Below are 18701 nucleotides of genomic sequence, written 5' to 3'. Positions count from 1 at the left end.
AGGGGAGAAGAAAGAGGGTGCATAGGAGCCTGGGTCGTGGACAGGTGGGACCCAGACGGACGTCTAGCGGAGATTCCTGAAGGAGGAGGCGGGGATGCAAGGGCAAAGAGTGGCTGGAGCAGAGGGGCGAGCCCTCCTTGCGACCCTCTCTTCCCAGGGACTCTCTGAACCCTTTCCAGCAGCTCTGCGGGCCAGCATCGCAGAGGGACGAGACCCCGGCCGAGACATGGGCTGGACAATGAGCCGGCGGCCGCTGGACTGATTTCGGTCGCTGGCAGCGCAGGCCAGGCCAGGCTAGGCCAGGCCGTCGGGGCCCCGCGGCCGCCTCGGCACCGCCGCTCGCCTTGGGCGGCACTTTGCCCTCGGTCCCTGGGGCGGCTCTGGCCACGCCCCCGGGGAGGAGTCGAGTCGGGGGCGGGGAGGCCGCCTGGCTCCTCGGCGGTCCGCGGCGGCGGAGGCGGCGGCGGCCGCGGCGACGGCAACATGGAGAGCGGGGCGTACGGCGCGCCCAGGGCGGGCGGCTCCTTTGACCTGCGACGCTTCGTGACGCAGCCGCAGGTGTTGGTGCGCGCCGCGTGCTTGGTGAGCCGGGGTGCGGGGCCGCGGGGACCCTACTTCGTCGTCAGGCCGGGGGCGGCGAGGGCGAGGGGGCCTCCGCGCGCCTGAGAGCGCGACAGGTGGCAGCGGCCGAGGCCCGGGGGTGGGAACGGCGCGCGCGGGGCGGGCGAGCGGGGCCCGGGACCCTGCAGCCGCTCACCACCACCCGCACCCTGGGGCCCCGCCGGCCCCCCTACTCCGATCCCTGCCGCCTCCCACCCCGGGCCCTGCCACCCCCACCTCCGGGCCCGGGCACCGGGTGGCCCGGGAGGCGCCGCCGGGAGCAGGCCCATCGCCCTGCTGGCAGTGGGAGGAGTTTGAGGCGGCTCCGGGACAGGTGGCCAGCATGCCGCGACTCCCAGCCTGGGGGAATTCATCCGGAGGGGGGCTTTCCGAAGCCACGTGGGGTGCAGGGGGTTTCGGGGGAAGGCTTGGCCGCCCTGAAACAGAGCCTGTCTTCCACTCAAAAGCAGCCCATGGGTCTGCTTCCCCATCCAAGGTCAAGTGACCCTAGTCTGTGCCCCTCCCCCTGAGCTGGGTGAGCGGCTCCAGCATCAGGTTACTGGGGCAGGGGGTTGGTGGGAGGTCCCCTGCGCTTGGACAACCAGAGCTCAAAGCTGGACGAGGTGTTAGGGAGCCCACAGGGAGAGGACTGGGCCTAAGGTAGCCACCCGCACCTGCCCGGGGCTGGAGCCCTGTGAGTTGCCCTGGTGACAGCCTCCGCACTCTGCCTGACCTGGGGGGCCTGACCCCAGGAGCAGATGCCCATGTTTCGGGATGGCAGTGCCAGGAGTCAGGCTGGCACACTGCTCCCAGCATCCAGAGTTCCGGCTTCATCTCCAGCTGGGGGTGGGGCTTGTGACTGCCAGCTCTGGAGCCTATTGAGAGGGCCTTGTGCAGACAGGCAGGGCAGGCGGGGGAGAGGTCTGGGCTAGTCCCAGAGGGAGCCAGGTGTCCAGACTCACATACGGCGGGGTTGGGCAGTAGCCTTTCAGTTTGGGGTGGAGACAGGTGATGTGAGGCTGTTCCCGAGGGCCTGGAGCCCCTCCCAGAGTTGTGGGTGCTGCACCCTCTGGACCCCCTACCCCCGTGCCTCCAGGGTCTGAGTACAGAGCCAAGTCCACAGGCCTGCTGGGCAGACCCAGCTGAGGTGCCCGTGTGGGTAGGACCAGCTATGGGCAGAAGCCAACAGGGATTCCCTGGGAGGCCAGGGGCCAGGATGCCAAAGAGCCCAGAATTCTTTGTAGGAGGGAAACTGGTCAAACTGGGGAGCCCAGCCTGGAGCAGGGAAGAGTTGGAGGGGGCTGTGGGAGTTGGCAGTCTGGGGACACAGTTTCAGTTCAGAGGCATGGTTTTCCTGAAGTGGGAGGAGTTCTCCGTCACTGGGTGTTCAGGCAGAGGCTGGGCGCTGGAGAGGTGACTCAGGCAGGTGGTGACCAGGGGGTGAGACTCCAAGCTTGGGTTACTCTGACTTTGTGAGCCATCCTGCTTAAAACTCACAAGTGGGAGTGGTCAGGCAGAGCCGTCCCCCAGGCAGACAGAGGGGTGGGCAGTGCCCTCCCAGGAGATCCCCCTGCACTCCCCACTGTCCTCAGTCCAGGAATCCCCAGGAATCCATGCCCCTTATAACAGATGTCCGGAGAAGGGAGTGGGGAGGGGACTCGCTCCCCAAGTTTAGGAAAGGCTGGGTCACCGACCTCCAGCAGGGGAACAGCAGGAGCGGGGAGGCCAATGTCCCCTCCCATCAGGGTCCCGCTCCATGTGCTGCCTGGGGGTGTGGCCCACGAGGGTGGCAGTCACTCAGCCCTTCCCCTGCCTCCTCCTCAGGTCTTTGCCTTGATCGTGTTCTCATGCATCTTCGGTGAGGGCTACAGCAACACCCACGAGTCCCAGCAGCAGTACTGCATCTTCAACCGCAACGAGGACGCGTGCCGCTACGGCAGCGCCATTGGGGTGCTGGCCTTCCTGGCCTCAGCCTTCTTCTTCGTGGTTGACATCTACTTCCCCCAGATCAGCAATGCCACTGACCGCAAGTACCTGGTCATCGGTGACCTGCTCTTCTCAGGTATCGGTCAGCTGGCTGCACCTCCACTTGATCTTGGGGTGAACGGGAGCAGCAGTGTTCCCAGAAGCTCTAGGGGGCTGTGACTGCAGGCTGGGGAGGGGTGGGAGCAGCCCCAGGTCTCCTGACCTCACCCATGGTCAGGCTGGCACACAAGGATTTCTCACCGTCTGCTGAAACCCCCTGGAGCTGAGTGGGGCTTGGAGCAGAGCCCCAGAGATAGCGTCCTGTCCCCACCCCAGCTTCTGAATCAGCACTTCTACACCCCTGGAGGCTTCTCGCTCCCAGGGGGCCCCTGTCCTCCTGCCGCTCTGTGGAGCTAACCCTCCCCCCCCCGGCCTTCGCCCCAGCTCTCTGGACCTTCCTGTGGTTCGTTGGCTTCTGCTTCCTCACCAATCAGTGGGCGGCCACCAAGGTGAACGATGTGCTGGTAGGAGCCAACTCAGCCCGGGCGGCCATCACCTTCAGCTTCTTCTCCATCTTCTCCTGGGTAAGTGGACCCAGGGTCCTGGTGTCTCTGGTGAAGGGTGGTGCAGGGCTGAGGAACCCAAACCTCGGGGCTCCCTGCAGGGCCTGCTGGCCTTCCTGGCCTACCAGCGCTACAAGGCTGGAGTGGACGAATTCATCCAGAACTACGTGGACCCCACTCCGGACCCAAGCACGGCCTACGCCTCCTACCCAGGCATGCCTGCGGACACCTACCAGCAGCCGCCCTTCACCCAGAACGCCGAGAGCACCGAGGGCTACCAGCCGCCCCCTGTGTACTGAGCTGCAGCCAGGACGGTTTGGGGAGGGAGGAGGGTGCCTGGGGGGCCTCCCCTCCTCCCCGGCTCCTCCCCCAGGGCTTGGCTCCTAGAGCCTGTGGCCCCTCTCTATGCACCTGGCGCCTGTCCGAACTGACACAGGGCCTGGAGAGAGAGCCCGGAAGTGCCTGTGCCCCAGGGGCTTCACCCACCACTCCTCGAGGGCATTTTTTAGGAAAGGGCTTTTAGCTAGACACCTTTTGTTGCTTTTAATGACCGGCATCCCCACCGGGAATAGCTCCAGGCGCCCGGCATGCGCTTTTGACAAGTGCCTTGCTTCTCCCCAGCCCGGGAGCCGGGCCTATGTCCAGGCACCGGTGGCGGCAGCCATTTCGGGTTCTCTGCCAAAGATGAGGCTGCGGGGCCTTCTCTCTCCTGCTGGGCACTGGGCCGGGGCTCCTCCCCTCCTCACTCAGGTTTGTTCCGCCCCAGCCCCCTGCCTGCTCTGTGGGCGGCTGGCCGTGCTCACTGCTGAAGTGTGTGCTCGCTTGGACCTGTGGTCACACTCTGTGCCAGTGCCTCTGGGTCACCTTCCTGGCAGCCGAGGGGCAGGACTGGTGCCCACCCCGGGGGACCCTGTCTCTGATCCCGCCCTGTGGCCACAGGGAGGGGCTTTGCCTGACAACACCCAGCTTTATGTAAATATCCCAGGTCTGTCAGGAGGTGCCGGATGCACCCACAGCCCCCAGGCTGCTCTGAATGTATATTACAAAGCATTGGGAGAAGGACGCACAGCACCCTTGGATTCTGTTAGACTAATTCTGGAGATGGAATAAATGGTTTTCTCATTCATAGTCTCCATTGTCATTAGTGGGGCCTCTCCCAGTTCCCACCGAGGTGCAAAGTGCAAGCTGCAGCTGAGGCCTTATGGAACTTAAGTTGTGGCAACCTGCCCCTCCACTGCCCAGCAACTCCCCCCACCCCTACCCCGCCTGGGGTCTCATGCCTCACGCTGCCCTCCATCAGCATCTTAAAATAGCAACTGTGCTCAGCTTGTAAACAACACAGCTTTTCTGGGCCTCCTTGCCAGGGTCCTGGCATGCCCCTGGAGGGGCAAGGGTCCTCTGCTTCCTGTAGACAGGACTCAGAACCCCTGCAGCCCATCTCAGACCCTTGGGGAGCCAACCTAACTGCCCAGCCCACGCCAGGGAATGAGCTCCCCTCAGGCAGGAGGCCAGGGCCCACGAGGCAACTCTGGACTTCCCCTTTCGAGCAGTGAGAGGGAGCTGTCAAAAGTCGACCCCAATAGTTTCAAAACCCCAAGTAAAAACTAACAGGGTTTGGGGATTATGGTCTGACCGTGGCACTGCACCTCTGTAACCTGGGACCAGCCACAAGCCAGTGGGAGGGAGAGGCTGGGATAAGGGTGAGGAACTGGGACCCCATCTGCGTGGGACACACCCACAGCCCAGGCCCACCCCACCGTGGAGCACCCGCACCTTCCCAGAAGCTGCCCACAGCCCGTTTCCCAAGGCACGGCAGAGCTGGTCTTCCTGGCTCCTGAACTGTCAAGTGTCTGTTTCACAAAATAAAACCTGACCTCACAGCCCCAGCTGGCAGCACAGACCAAGGCTTCATCTTTCCAACCAAGCCCCAGGCTCCTGCATCCACTCATCTTGACCTGAAACCCTCCCAGACAGAAGAGCAGGCAAACATGCCTCTTAGAACACTTGATGCTCATCTCTCGGTTAAAAAGATTTGTGGTTAAGGGGTCAGGAGTACTAGAAAAAGATTTGAAAGGAAATCCCCATACCTGAATCATGTCAGAGGTGTCTATAGTGAGACCCGGGGAATCCCAGACAGTTCAAAGAGAAATAGGCTTTTACCAACCAATAGATTTTAATATTAGTTATCAGTTCCACATACACACAGCCCCCACCTCCTTAGAAGACAAGCCCGTGGGAGCTGAGCCCCAGAGCAGGGTGAGTGTCACCCACATGGGAGAAGCTGTAATTCCGGAGAAAATGATCGCCAGATCAGGAAGGGCTTTCAGCCCCAAAGGAAATAAGAACAAGTCCAGCCATCCCCAGGGGCAGCCAGGAGCCCATCCCAGGCAGAGGGACCAAGTCTTTGCGTGGGAAGAGGCCCACGCTGAGCCAGAGGTGCTGGGATATGGACTTCCCAGTGAGAACAGAAACTCAACAGCAAACGCCACAAACGGGGAAGAAGCTGGCGACGCCGATGTCACAGCAGCTTGCGGCTTGGCCTCACCCCAAGAGGGATGGCTGCAGCGGCCAGACCCCGCCCCATAGGGCGGCCAGCTCCGGCTTGGGGAGACTGCGATCGCCCCGCAGCCGGGATGGGAACTGAGAAAAGCTGGTGGGCAGGCAAGGAGGGAAGTGTGCAGTGCAGACCACCAGCCACCTCCTTGGCCTGGGAAAGGGCGCAGCAGCAGGCCAACTGCTAGTGGTGAAACCTCTACCCGCCCCAACCCCGGCCCCCGCCACTTCCTCCTCCAAGAAGGCCGGGCATCCGCCAGGGGGCGACAGCGGGCGAGTGGGGGGAGCAGGTGGCGGGTGAGCGCCCGCCCCAGGGAGGGGCCAGTGCCTCAGTTGGCCTGGCTGCACTGCCAGATCTGATGAGTGGCAAACAGCTTCCGGACTCCCGCGGCCTCCACGGGCTTTCCCCGCGTCATCGGGCAGTTCTCCTTATTTTCTTCGCTGTCCAGCACGGTGGGCTGACCCGAGGGCTTCTTGAAGTAGCACAGGCGGCACACGGAGTGGTACTTGTCTGCTCCTCCGATAACCTCGACCTGACGGCGACAGGAAGCGCCTGGACTGAGCGGGGCGGGGGCGCAGCGCCCCACCCCTCGCCTCTGGGAGAAGGCAGGGGGCGGCTACTTCCTTCTCCATACCCAGCCTCTAGGTGTAGGCGCCCCTCCCTGCCCCCAACCCGCCCATCCCTTGGAGAAGGCAGGGGGCAGCTACCTCCTTCTCCACGCCCAGCCTCTTGGTGTAGGCGGCCTCTCGGAAGCACTCCATGCACACCGCCGTCAGCTTAACCACGCTCTCTGCCAGGGGCACCAGGTTCAGGATGGTCCCAAAAGCCTGTACAATCCACAGGAAGAGGAGTGCACACTCATTTCGCCGGGTGGGCTTTTCCTGGAGACCCTGACTCACACCCCTGAAGCCAGGAAACTAAGCCTGGACCTTGCCTTTCCCCAGAGCACCTGCCTTAGGCAGGTGGAGTCAGGGGCACCCCAGGGAGCTGGGACTGGCTGGCCCGAGTGCCTGGACTTAGGCATGGTGTGGGCATCCAGGGCGCGCTGGGCTGTCCATTTCTGTGTGCTGCCTGGGCCTCTGTCCCCAGTCCCACCCCAAGACCTGGACCAGACACTTCACCTTCCTCTGAAAGGTCCCATCCAGCGCAGCCACGATGACGGTCTTCCCCGAGTTGGCCATGTTCTCGCAGAACTCCACAATGTCAGGGAACTGGAGGAAAGGGTGAGAGGCGGAGGAGGGAGTGAGCTTCCGCCCTGGGCAGCCCCTTCCGGGAGCTGCAGACACGCTGCCAGGCCCAGGAGCTACAGCTACCCGCATCCACGTGGAGCTGAGAACAAGGCCGCCCCAGCCCTCCCATCCGGTACATGGCCTGCACACCCACAGCTTCCCGACTCGCTCCCCCATGCACCAACTTTCCACAGCAGAGCCAGGCTGCGCTCCAGGCTAGGCACCTGGACCTGCCACCAAGGTGATGCAACCCAGGTGGAGAGGCCATCTGCCACTGCAGTGGACCAAAGCTTGGATCCGCTGCCTCAGGCTTGAACCAGGTTCTCCGTTGGACCCATTAGCTGTGACCCTGGCAATGACTTCATGTTCCTGAGCCCAGGAAAAGGCAAGGATGGCCCCTGGTGATGTTTAAGGATTAAGGACACACAAATAATTTATTACATATGCTATCTGGCTGAGAGGCAGGCTCTGTGTTTGCTTTTATTTTTTTCTTCTTTTAAACATAATGTGCCATGTGATGCCTGGAGAAGGGGCAGGAGTTCCACTGGCCACTTACAGAGCAGGATGGCTCAACACACCACCTGTGCAAAGTCCTTACTTGGTAAATCAAATTTCATTTCAAGTGGCCCAAGGGGCCACTACTTAAACGAATCCTTTGGTGACCTTTCACTGGTCAACCATCTATCTGGTCTGTGGGCTGGGTGAAGTGGGGAGTTCCAGTGTTTGGGCAAAGGGTCTCTCTCCAAGCTACTCGTGGAGATGCGTAGTTACAAGACCCGAGGGCTCACCCAGACGAGGACCAGGACAGGGCTTAAAGAGAACCCAAACCAGTTCCAGCGGGCTTCACCAAAGCCAGATCTGACTGGCCTCTGCAGGGTTTGCAGGGTTTGCAGGGTCTGCCGAGCCTGCACTATGGAAATGGCACCTCCCACCCCTAGGCTCCAGCCTGGCTCCAGGTGAGGCCCCTCCTTTTCTCTAAAGGACTTGTCACAGGTCACAGAAATGCAGCCGCCAGCCTGCAAGGACCTGTCGGCCAGTGCCCCCACCCGACCCCCATTGTCACAAACAAAACTGTTTCTAGACACTGCCAGAAATCCACGGGGAAGGCTGAGAGCAGAACCACCCTGGGAGGAGCACCTTCTTCATCTTACCTTCCCTGCTCAGACATGGTGCCTCCACACCAGGGTTTGGGGACCGCGAGGGGTCCTCCACCCTGCCTGCTACAGTGATGCCCGCGGTCAGAGAGCTCAGTTCTTCCACCTGAACTTTGTGCCCTGTTCACATGCCACCCCACTCTCTGCCCAAACACTGAACCCAGGGCCCCCAGCAGGGGTTCCTGAATGATCCAAGGTACAGTCAGAGCTACCCAGCAGGGGTTCCTGAATGATCCAAGGTACAGTCAGAGCTGCCCAGCAGGGGTTCCTGAATGATCCAAGGTACAGTCAGAGCTGCCCATCAGGGGTTCCTGAATGATCCAAGGTACAGTCAGAGCTGCCCAGGTTGTCTGCAACATTGCAGAAGGCCCACTGGTAACCAACCACGTTACTGACATTTGTTTCTATCGCCACTCATTTTTTTAGGTTATATTATGGGTTGACTTGTGAACCCTCCCACCCCCCCCCAATCGTTATGCTGAAACCCTGACCCCCAATACCTCAGAATGTGACCTTATTTGGAGAGAGGGTCTTTGCAGAGGTCATCCAGTTAAAGTAGGCGTGTAGGGTGGGCCTCACTCCAGTAGGAATAGTGTCCTCGCAAAACGGGGAAACTTGGACCCAAGGACAGACAGAGGAGAAGACGAATGTGAAGAGGCAGGGAGCAGATGGCCACCTGCAGGCCGAGGGGACCGGCTGGGACAGACTCTCCCTCGCGGCCTCAGGGGAACCTGCCCTGCCCACACCTTGATCTTGGGCTCCCAGCCTCCAGAGCTGTAGGAAATGAATGTCTGTGGTTTAAACCACCTGGTCTGCAGTGCACGTTACAGCAGCCAGAAACCCCAATACAGGTTACATTTAAAGCGGGACTTCAGAGGACCTAGCAAACGCAGAGTTTTCTTGGGAGACAAAAATGATCACCACAGGGGATCCAGCGAGAAAAGAAGGGTTTCTTGACACTGACAAGCCTGCCCATGTGGTTCATCTGCCGGCCCAGCACCAGGGCTGACCTGCCGAGAGCCGCTTCCTGAACAAGGTATGAGGAGGGCTGGGAGAACCGAAAGCGGCGGAAGCGGAGGTCAGGCAGCCAGGAAGGAGATTCGCCCTTGTCGTCATGTTGCCCAGAGGTGGCAGCCTCGTGACGCTCGATGGAAGCACCCCGGCCCTGCCCAGGCGGAGACCTCGCTTCCTAGCAGCCTGGCTGGCGTTGAAGATTGCAGAGGCCACAGGAGGGGACAGGGCGAAGGATGTGACAGTGAAGGATTCAGCCGCTCCACCACGAATGGTAAAGACTAAATGAGATGCCCAGACAAATCCAGAGGCAAATAAACCAGGAAGAAATATTTACAGCATGTAACAAAGTGGCGCTGGTTATATCACATGACCTAGAGGAAAGACAAACCATGAGGAGGCTCTTTACAAAAGGAGAAATACAGGGAAAACGTCAGCCACCCGGAAAGAAAAGAGAAAGGCAGTCAGAACAGAATCTGTGTGTGCAGCCCCCGCCCCCGGCCCTCCACGGGGGATGTCTGCAGAGACCCAGCAGTCCCCGCCCCCCTCCTGCAGTCCATCCATGCCCCTCCAGCAGACCACCGTCCTGGGCGGCTTCCAGGTTCTCCCAGGGTGAATGCTGAAGTCCTTCCTGCTGACCAGGCCAAAGCCCCTGATCTGGAACACACTCCTGCCTGGGAACTTCACCCCACTTTCTTTCCAGCCCCCCTTTTTTCAGTGATTCCAATACACTAGATAAACCCCAGTACACCAGATGACAGCCCAATGTCCACTCACACGTCCATCACAGCCTTTAAGTGCCATACCCAAGGGGCCAGGTCATGCAAGACACGGTACATTCATAAGGATAGGTGTCTGCTGATGTGGAAAGACGGTCACAACACGTGATATGAACCCGAACTATAAATAGGTATATATGTACAGAGACTAGAAGGATGCAGACCAAGATGTTCTGTGAGTTTTGTTTTGTTTTTCTGGGCAGCGAAAGAGAAGGGCAGGCCAGCAGCAGCAGCTGCCTGCGCTCACAGTGGGCCTTGGGGTTGCTGTGCTGAACAGAATTTCATACAACTAATTTCATAGAGTTAGTTTCATGAGCTTCTGGCCCAGTCACACAGGACAAAACCAGACCCCTTCTAGGGAATTCCCTGGGGGTCCAGTGGTTAGGATTCAGAGCTCTCACTCCCATAGACCCAGGTTCAATCCCTAGTCCGGGAACTAAGATCCCACACGTTGTGTGGCATGGTCAAAACAAACCAACCAGACCCCTCCCTGACCATGTCTGAGCGCGGACAGAACGTAAGCATCACCTAGGCTATGGGGTACCAAATGTCCCCCTCCTGGCCCCCCTGCTGCTTCGGCCTCCTGGTCCACCCTCCCTACAGGTGACGTTTAAGATGCTGGTCAGAATCATCACCCTTCCCAGGACACCAAATCAAGAGCCAAACCGGCCTCCAAAACCCTCCCAGGAATGACCTGACGCCGCCCCCATTTCCTAATAACCAAGCCCTCACCCACACCCCCCCAGTTCTCATGCCAGTTTCTCCCTGCAACTACAATCCCCAGTTGTTCAGTTCTGGGGCTATTCCTGGTGGTCTCTGGACAGAAGACGTTAGTAGTCAATTATGGACTTTCTTCTTAGGTATAGTCCTTCCTGACTTTTCCTAGATGACCCCCCTTCCTACTTGTGGTAAAACGGAGATAAGACCGGCACTCGGTGACACCGCGAGGCTGGCGTGCCCAGGAGCCAGCTCCCCACCTATCACTGTACCCTCAGCTGATAGCTTGGGGACTTCACACACACCCCTCCCCGACACCCCGTCTGCATAGGAAGGATGAAAGAAGGGAAGGGCAGTCCTTTTGTCGGGTCCCACGTTGACAGACAGCCTCCAGACTTCTTGCTAAGCAAGACCCACAGGGGTGAGGATAGAACAGAAGACTGGCGATGTTTCTATAGGGCGTTTAATAAATACTTGTGATGGAAACTCAGCTGTGACTCACTGGCCAGAGGAAGCAGCCATAGAAACAGGGAACAGAACTGGGGGTCTGGTGGCCCACCAGCTCCGAACCAGGGCACTTGGCTCTCAATCAAGGAGGTGTCAGGAGAGGAAGGTCCCTGCCAGGGTATCCAGCTCAGCCCTGAAAAGACACTTTACTTACAGCTAGGGAGCAGAGTGGTAAGCAGGCACACACTGGGCCTGAAGGACGGGAGAGCCTCCCCAAAGCTCACATTCCTTGTTCTGAGAAAGAAAGAAAGTGAAAGAAAGTGAAGTCGCTCAGTCGTGTCCGACTCTTTGCGACCCCATGGACTGTAGCCTACCAGGCTCCTCCCTCCATGGGATTCTCCAGGCAAGAGTACTGGAGTGGGTTGCCATTTCCTTCTCCAGGGGATCTTCCCGACCCAGGGATCGAACCTGGGTCTCCCGCATTCCAGGCAGACGCTTTAACCTCTGAGCCACCAGGGAAGCTTTTGTTCTGAGAGCCACCCCCCAAAATCGACCCAGGCTCCCCAGAGCCTTCTGGAGATCAGAGTCTAGAAGAGAAACGGAAGAGCTGCAGCCCTGTTCTCACCCTGAAGCCCCTCTTACCCCAAGTCCCTCCGCCATGAAGCCACAAATGAAAACAGAAGGGTACGTGTGTGTGTGCATGAAGAGGCCAGCTAAGACACAGCTGCGTTCAGAAGCAAGCTGACCATCTCTGAGGTCAGAGATGGAGGGGTCACAACAAGGTGGGTGAATAGACGGATGCAGCCCGGCTCCCGGAGCAGGTCCGGGCAGCTGGTAGTCCATCTCCAGAGGGCACACACCGAAAGATACACCCAGCGTGGGGATAGAGGATCCCCAGTCTCAGGTGGGAGGGAAGCATGGAGCTGTGATCACCATAACAGAGCCTGAGACACCCCTATAGGACATTACAGCCCAAGCCGCTGGCTCTACCCTGCCCTGGGACCTGGAAGGCAGGGCAGGCAGATTGCTAACCACTCACCTAACAAAGAAAAGTATTTCCTTAATTTTCTATTTCCTCTTCCTCCAGGGCACAGCACTGGACCAAAGGTACAGATAAGGGAACCGTATGCCCAAACTCCAGAGGTGAGGAGGCAGCAGAGGCAAGGCACGCACGCGGACCCCGGCACATGGAAACCACCCAGGGACCCGACTAGGTTCTTGGGACCTCCGGGTTGTCTCCTCTCTACCGTCAGCATGCAGCTACCCGGACTGATCTTGGAAGTCACGTGTGAAGCCAGGAGCCTCACTGGCAGGCCATCCCACCACTGATGACTTGGAATACATTTCTTTCGTGGTAAGCTACTGAAAATTTGGGTTTATTTATCATAGGAGCTCACATGGGGGTTGAAGTAAACTCCCTCGGGAGTTTTAGTTTCATCCATTCAAGACACACTTGAAGAAATAAAACACTGCAAAAACGCTGGAGAGAAACTAAGATCACAAGAGACAACCCACAAGCTCAGCCAGAGAACACACTCCTAATGACTTGGATGCAGAGTGAGCTGGAAACGACTTTAAAAAGAGGTTTCCAGAAAGACAATGGAAGGAACAGAATTGATTCTTGATTCTTAAACGACAGCATCCAAATGTCCGTCAACAGGCGAATGGGTAAAGAAGATGTGGTACGTACATACAATGGAGTATTCCTCAGCCATTAAAAAAGGACAAAATAATGCCACTCGCAGTGACGTGAATGGACCTGGAGCCAGAGAAAGACAGATACCATATGATATCACTTATATGTGAAGTCTAAAAAAAGGTACGAATGAACTTATTTACAAAACAAAAATAGAGTCACAGATGTAGAAACAAATTTATGGTTACCAGGGGGCATGAGGTGGGCGAGGATAAATTAGGGGGTTGGGATTGACATATACACACTACTATATATAAAACAGATAACTAGTAAGGACCTACGCATAGCACGGGGAACTCTACTCAATATTCTGTAATGGCCTATATGGAAAAAGAGTCAATAAAAAAGAGTGGATGTATGTACACATATAACTGATTCACTTTGCTGGACACTTGAAACTTATACAACTGTAAATCAACTGTACTCCAATAAAGCAAAAACAAACGAAAAACTCAAGAGTAGATTGTTAAGTAAGCCACACCCAGTATAAAGCAGGATAAATACAAACAAGACCTCTCTGGACCACACTGTTCTGAGAAAGAATAGACAGGCTCCCTGCCCAGGAAAGGGATCAGAGAAGCCTTCTCCTGAGCTCTAAGGCGCACGGCTGCTGCTTTTCCAAAGCAATAAGGGGAAACACTGGGCACGTGCCACCCCGCTAAAACTAGAAAACAAAGCCATTTTCACATCAAGACGGAGAGCTTCCCACCGACACAGCTTGGCTGTAAGAACTACTAAAGGATGTATTTCTGTAGGAGGAAAAATAAACCCATCAAGAACAAGCAAGTGGTCCAGCGGGTAAGACTCTATGCTCCCAATGCAGGAGGCCCAGGCTCAGTCCCTGGTCAGGAAACTAGATCCCACACGCCGCAACTAAGACGTGGCGCTGTCAAATGAATAAATAAATAGTAAAAAAAAAAAAAAAAGCAAGAAGCATCATTGAGCCAAACCAAACCCTTCCTTCTGGTATTGAGAAATCAAATTTTTTTGTTCATCGTAATTTTTTTTTTTTAAGATATAATAAGTTCCATGAACGGTAACAGAGGGACTTTCCTGGTGGTCCAGTGGCTAAAAGTCTGTGCTCCCAATGAAGGGGGCCCAGGTTTGATCTCTGGTCAGGAAGCTAGATCCCTCATGCTGCAATGAAGACTGAATGAGACCCAAGCAGCCAAATAAATAAATATTTTTAAAAAAAGAAAACAACTCAGTAACACAGAAAGCAGTAAGGGAAATTCCAAGTGTTTTCAGATACTAGTTAAAGCAAATTAACTTAACAATATTTACCTACTTAAAGATCAGAAATAGAACCAATAACCTCCAAACAAGCAGAGGAAAAAGGGGTTCATAGGAAGAGCAATGTCAGGACAAGTCAACTTACAAACTGCCCCTCGTCGATGCCTATGACAGCCACGCCCTGGGCATCCTGGATCACGTCCCGGAGCAGACAGGCTGGCAGGGCCTCCATGGTGTTCCTGGGGACAGAAAGCCAGAGTGTGGGCAAGGCAGGGGAGCCCGAAGAGACCAGGAACCAAGATGAGGGGCTAGGGAAGAGCCCTCACGACCACCCCCTCCTTGCAAAGCAGGTCAAGCCATCTGCCCAGAGTTCTGAGAAGTTAGTGCCCGTGGGAAGGCATCTGGGAAGGACAGTAAAGGTCTTTCTTCAGAAAACCAGCTAATCAACACGAGCTATTTCACTTTACGCTTTGGACTGGAAATTAGCAATGCCCAATGTAATGGTCAACCTGGATGGCAAGCTCTTCTCTGCTGTGTGTGTGAGGGGAGGGGCTGGGGCACAGAAGGGGTTAATTCATGAGGTACAGTGTCCAGGGCCCATGATGCTTTGGGGATGAATGAAATGTTTTAACTCTCTTTTAAAAATCAGAATAAGGGGCTTCCCTGATGGCTCAGTGGTAAAGAATCTGCCTGCCAGTGGAGGAGGCGCAGGTTTGAGCTCTGATCCTGGAAGATCCCGCATGCTGCACAGCAGAGAAGCTCGGGTGCCACAGCTCCTGAGCCTGTGCTTTGGACCCTGGGAGCTACAGCGTCTGAAGCCCGTGGGCCGCAAGAGAAGCCACCCCGATGGAAAGCCTGCTCACCACAACTCGAGAGAAGCCTTCGGTCGCCTCACCTAGAGAGAAACCTGAACAGCAAGGGCGATCTAGCCCAGCAAAAAAATAAAAATAAATTTAAAAATCAGAATGTGACTCTGTCTGAATTATTTTTGTCTAGTTTCTAGCAATGCAGTCATAGAGTATAATTTTTTTCTTTTGATAGAGGAAGGGGCCCATGAAAGTCTTACCATGGCCCGGGGCAGACCATTAGCAGAATCTAAGACTTGCAGCCCCGTGCGCTGGCAGAGATAAGCTGGGAACACCAACCAGCAGGGCAGGGACCTAGAATTCCCTCCTTTGGACTCCTCTGGCTGATTACAGGACTTCTTACAGACCATAGAGCTATTAACAGGCAGAGATGGCATTCAAATCCACATTCATGCTGCTGCCTCGTGGGTCCTAAGGGCGGATTCCCACCCAGCAGAGTATGAAAGCGAAAGGCAGCATGTGGGAATGTTCCAGTGCATTAAATGACTCAGTGAATCCCGCCCTGCCCCCACAGCCAGGCCTTCTGGAAGAGGAAAGCTAGTTCTTTGTCTTCTTTTTAAAAAGTGTCTGTTTTTCTACAATGTTATTTTCTCCTGTTTCCATTTCTGCCTGCTCCTGTGAACTAGCCTTGCAAGGGGCTGGGAGCTTCCTGAAGATTCTGCAGTTTGCGGCTAGAGTGGCTCAGACCGTAAAGAATCTGCCTGCAAGGCAGGAGACCTGGGTTCAATCCCTGGCAACCCACTCCAGTATTCTTGCCGGGAAAACTCCCACGGACAGAGGGGTGACACAGAGTTGGACACGACTGAGCAACTTTTACTTCACTTTTAAAACTATGCCGTAGTGATTATCTTACCAGTTATCTTATGGTCATCCTGCTTCAAGCTCTGGGAAGAGTGTGAAACTACTTCCTGCATTTTAAATTCCCCACCCTTCCCCAAATAAAGAAAACCAGAGAGCAGGCAAGGCAGTAAGCTGGTTCCATCTCTAGCAAGAGCAGCGTCTCTGGAGCTTTGTCACCCTGCCAAGCGCTCGGCTTCTGCTGCGGCTTGTCCAGGCCTCTAGAGCCCGTGTCAGAGAGGGTCTGTGACCCTGGGGCAGGGCTTGGATTTCACCCCATTGAACAGACTGCAGAAGCTGCCCTTCTGTTAGCCGCAGTGTTGCCTCTACTGCCTCACTGTCCTCCCCTGATGCTCCCCGAGTCCCATGCGGCGGAGGCCTATGTTTTAGGGATGAGAAGGCAAATCTGGAGATGTAAATGACCTACCTGCAACAGACTGCAGGTCGGGAAAACGTCACTCAACGTTTAACTTAACTTGGAGTCCAGGGCCCTCTAAGCCTCAGCACCTGCCCGCCTTCAGAACCCGACTCGTTAGCCTATGAAATCACCCAGCCCGTAAAAACTAACCATGCCTTGTGTTGAGGCCACTCTCTCCTTCTGAGATGGGCCACACTCTGTCTGTGGTGTGTGTTTTCTCTCTGACCTTTAAAAATAAAAAAAAAAAGCTCCCACCCTGAAACCACACAGCATGGCCTTGCTGCTGGGGGCTCAGATGGACAAGTCTGGAAGACAACAACAGTGTCTCAGGCTCCAAAGTATCAGGCCCCAGTCTGCTGCACGGAATGGCAGGAATGGTACTAAATTTCACCTCCCAACCTCAGGCAGTGGACTGAAATGTCCACAGGGCGCAGGCAGATAAACATAAAAGGGGGATGCTCAAAGGCCACGAGATGACGGGAAGTCGAGGACAAGCCAACTAAAAATTTAAATAAAATTCACTCTGCAGGCCAACAAAACCAGCCTGCACCCTTCATGGAGGTCAAGAGCAGGAGGTTAAGACTAGTATCCTTGGTCAGATACTACTGACATTTGGGGCTGGATTATTCTTTGTCATGAGGCGGTCTGTGCATCATAGAATGTTCAGTGGCATTCCTCTACCGACTAGTTGCCATCATACCCTTATCTCCTCCTGTGGTTAAAAACTAAAAACATCTCCAGACATTACAAATAGGCTCTAGAAGGCAAAATCACCTCCAGTGGGTACAGAACCACTGGGCTAGAGTCCCAAGAAAGGCCAACTTGTAGGGTACCATGCCAAGCAACTAGGAAAGTTTGCACATTTAAATGTTTTGTTGTCAGGCATCAGCATTATTAACCATCCCCTCTAAAGAACTCTGACAGTATGTTCTATGAATTTACACCAGGCTTCTCACAAAAGGTGTGGGGACAGGATGGAAGAGGCAGGGACTGACCGGTCATGGGTGGAGAAGAGGCTGCTATAACGCGTGTCTTTGGCATATTTGATCACCAGGCACTTGTACTGGGCAATCTGGAAGCGACGGACCCGTCTCATCAGCTCAGTACTGCAAGGTAAGGCCCAAGGTTAATGTGGGCGAGGAAGACCCCATCAGCTCAAGCTGGGTTCCCCACTGCCTTCTGGGGGTCTACAGCCTGAGCCCCACCCATGGAGGGGAAGGTTGCAGGGCAGGGTGTGGGAAAGACCTGTGAGGACAGAGAGAGGGCCCCAGCACAGAGTTTCAGTCTAGACCCAGGAGGGAGGAGCATGTCTGGGCAGGAAGTAATTCTCTATGGGGAGGGTGTCAAGGAAGGGCCCTCAGGGGGTCCAGGAAAAGGCTGGAGGAGTGATTTGGTTAGGGGCACAGGAGGGGTGGGCAGAGGCAAAGACCACATGCAGGGGAGAGGGGTCCAGATTCCATTCCAAAATCATCTCACCCCACACTTCTTCACCTAACCTGAACTAACAGAACTTTTTGGTGCAACAAGGAAAGCACCAAGTCTGTGTCCATGAGCCCACCCTGAGCCTCACCATCGTGGGCAAGGGCTTTGAGCTGGAGGGCTCTCCCTCAGGGCCATATAGGAAGGGGTCAGAGGAGTTACTGGGAGCTCACTGGTGCCGCCTCAGTCTGGGATTGGGTCTATCACTTCAAGGGAGGGAAGGTGCCAGTGGCTTGACTCTGAAGTGTGCATACTGACTACCTTCCTAGGCCATCTAAGGAAACAGTCACACTGGAAGGAAGCGACAAACACTGCAAGGCGCTCAGGGCCCGGCCACCGTGCACACGCCCTTCAGGTGGGGCTTTAGAGGGGCTCAATGACGACAAAACGACGACCAGTTCCCGGAAGGATGGGTGGTTGCATGGCCCCAGGCGGAGAAGGGTCTGACGAAAACGGGAGGAGCGCCTCCTCCGCGATGGATTCCACGGAGCAGAGACGTTTTGAGCGGGAAAGCGGGGGTCGGGCAGCGGGAGATGTTCTGGGGGCGCCGGTGTTCTGAGAGGGGCCGCAGGTTCGGGGCGGGGTGGGGGGCGTCAGGGGTGGACGGCGTTCCGGGGGGCTGGAGAAGCAAGGAAGCAGGGGAGGAGGTCCTGGGCCATTCCCGTCCCGCAAGGCCATTACCTTTTTCCTGAGAACATGGGTCCGAGAATCACCTAGGAGGAAAGGAGAGGTCACTTCGGGCTCCGGGGCGCACGGATACCCAGGGACCCCACCCACCCACCAACCAGTCACGACTCCGACCCCGACCCCGACCTCTCATCGGCGCCCGCACCTGGATCTGGCCCCGGGTCTTGCTGGGGGAGCCTGGCAGCACATTGGGCAGATTGATGCAGCTCATGGCACCTTCAGGGAGCTGGCAAACCGAGCACTCTGCGCCGCTGCCGCCGCCTTGCAAGCTCCCGCCGGTTCCCGCGCAGGACATGTTATTCCCGGCTCGCGGACCAATCGGGAGCCGGGGCCGCCGTCCCGGAACCAATCACCGCGCGGCCGCGGGACTGGAGGGAGATTTGGCTTCAGCCCGCCCCCTCGAGGGAGGGATCAGAAACGCACGTTCCAGGCTCTGTCCCCGGAGAGGTGGGCGCGTAGCTCCCCC

At 56.5% G+C, this 18701-nt stretch overlaps 2 protein-coding genes and 1 non-coding gene across 6 annotated transcripts; 1 reads left to right on the top strand and 2 right to left on the bottom strand.

The window, feature by feature from the left end:
- The first annotated feature begins 461 nt into the window (after window positions 1-461).
- Window positions 462-4211, top strand: SYNGR2 (synaptogyrin 2). 3 transcript variants are annotated; one of them, XM_068977911.1, is made up of 4 exons: window positions 462-582; window positions 2425-2662; window positions 3010-3149; window positions 3230-3564. In XM_068977911.1, the coding sequence occupies exons 1-4, from the start codon at window positions 484-486 to the stop codon at window positions 3425-3427; spliced, it is 675 nt and encodes a 224-aa protein (XP_068834012.1). In that variant the 5' UTR covers window positions 462-483; the 3' UTR covers window positions 3428-3564. The 3 variants fall into 3 exon arrangements, with proteins under 3 accessions (XP_068834012.1, XP_068834011.1, XP_068834010.1); XM_068977910.1 differs by lacking the exon at window positions 3010-3149 and having other exon boundaries at window positions 3230-4211; XM_068977909.1 differs by having other exon boundaries at window positions 3010-3640.
- Window positions 4212-5388: 1177 nt separating this feature from the next.
- Window positions 5389-18520, bottom strand: TK1 (thymidine kinase 1). Of its 2 annotated transcripts, none has more exons than XM_068978245.1 (7): window positions 18381-18520; window positions 18230-18261; window positions 17065-17175; window positions 14094-14187; window positions 6804-6893; window positions 6390-6509; window positions 5389-6214 (listed from the first exon to the last, which is right to left on the bottom strand). In XM_068978245.1, the coding sequence occupies exons 1-7, from the start codon at window positions 18444-18446 to the stop codon at window positions 6011-6013; spliced, it is 717 nt and encodes a 238-aa protein (XP_068834346.1). In that variant the 5' UTR covers window positions 18447-18520; the 3' UTR covers window positions 5389-6010. The 2 variants fall into 2 exon arrangements, with proteins under 2 accessions (XP_068834346.1, XP_068834347.1); XM_068978246.1 differs by having other exon boundaries at window positions 5389-6298; window positions 6387-6509; window positions 18381-18500.
- TRNAS-GGA (transfer RNA serine (anticodon GGA)) lies at window positions 11467-11538 on the bottom strand. Its single transcript has one exon. It is a non-coding gene; the product is annotated as a tRNA-Ser (tRNA).
- Window positions 18521-18701: the final 181 nt, after the last annotated feature.

This window comes from Capricornis sumatraensis, chromosome 8, assembly GCF_032405125.1.
Source record: "Capricornis sumatraensis isolate serow.1 chromosome 8, serow.2, whole genome shotgun sequence".
Classification (NCBI taxonomy): domain Eukaryota; kingdom Metazoa; phylum Chordata; class Mammalia; order Artiodactyla; family Bovidae; genus Capricornis; species Capricornis sumatraensis.
Note: the sequence above shows the minus strand (reverse complement) of the source record. Positions and strands in the feature narration are given on the sequence as shown.

Bases quoted from the DNA above. Each gene is read 5' to 3' on its own strand.
- TK1 (XM_068978246.1), bottom strand. From the start codon at position 18,446: ATGAGCTGCATCAATCTGCCCAATGTGCTGCCAGGCTCCCCCAGCAAG. The intron at 18,262-18,380 runs GTGCGGGCGCCG...CTTTCCTCCTAG, and splicing joins AGACCCGGGGCCAGATCCAG to GTGATTCTCGGACCCATGTT. The intron at 14,188-17,064 runs GTCAGTCCCTGC...TTCTGTCCCCAG, and splicing joins CTCTTCTCCACCCATGACCG to GAACACCATGGAGGCCCTGC.
- SYNGR2 (XM_068977909.1), top strand. From the start codon at position 484: ATGGAGAGCGGGGCGTACGGCGCGCCCAGGGCGGGCGGCTCCTTTGAC. The intron at 583-2,424 runs GTGAGCCGGGGT...CCTCCTCCTCAG, and splicing joins TGGTGCGCGCCGCGTGCTTG to GTCTTTGCCTTGATCGTGTT. The intron at 2,663-3,009 runs GTATCGGTCAGC...CCTTCGCCCCAG, and splicing joins CGGTGACCTGCTCTTCTCAG to CTCTCTGGACCTTCCTGTGG.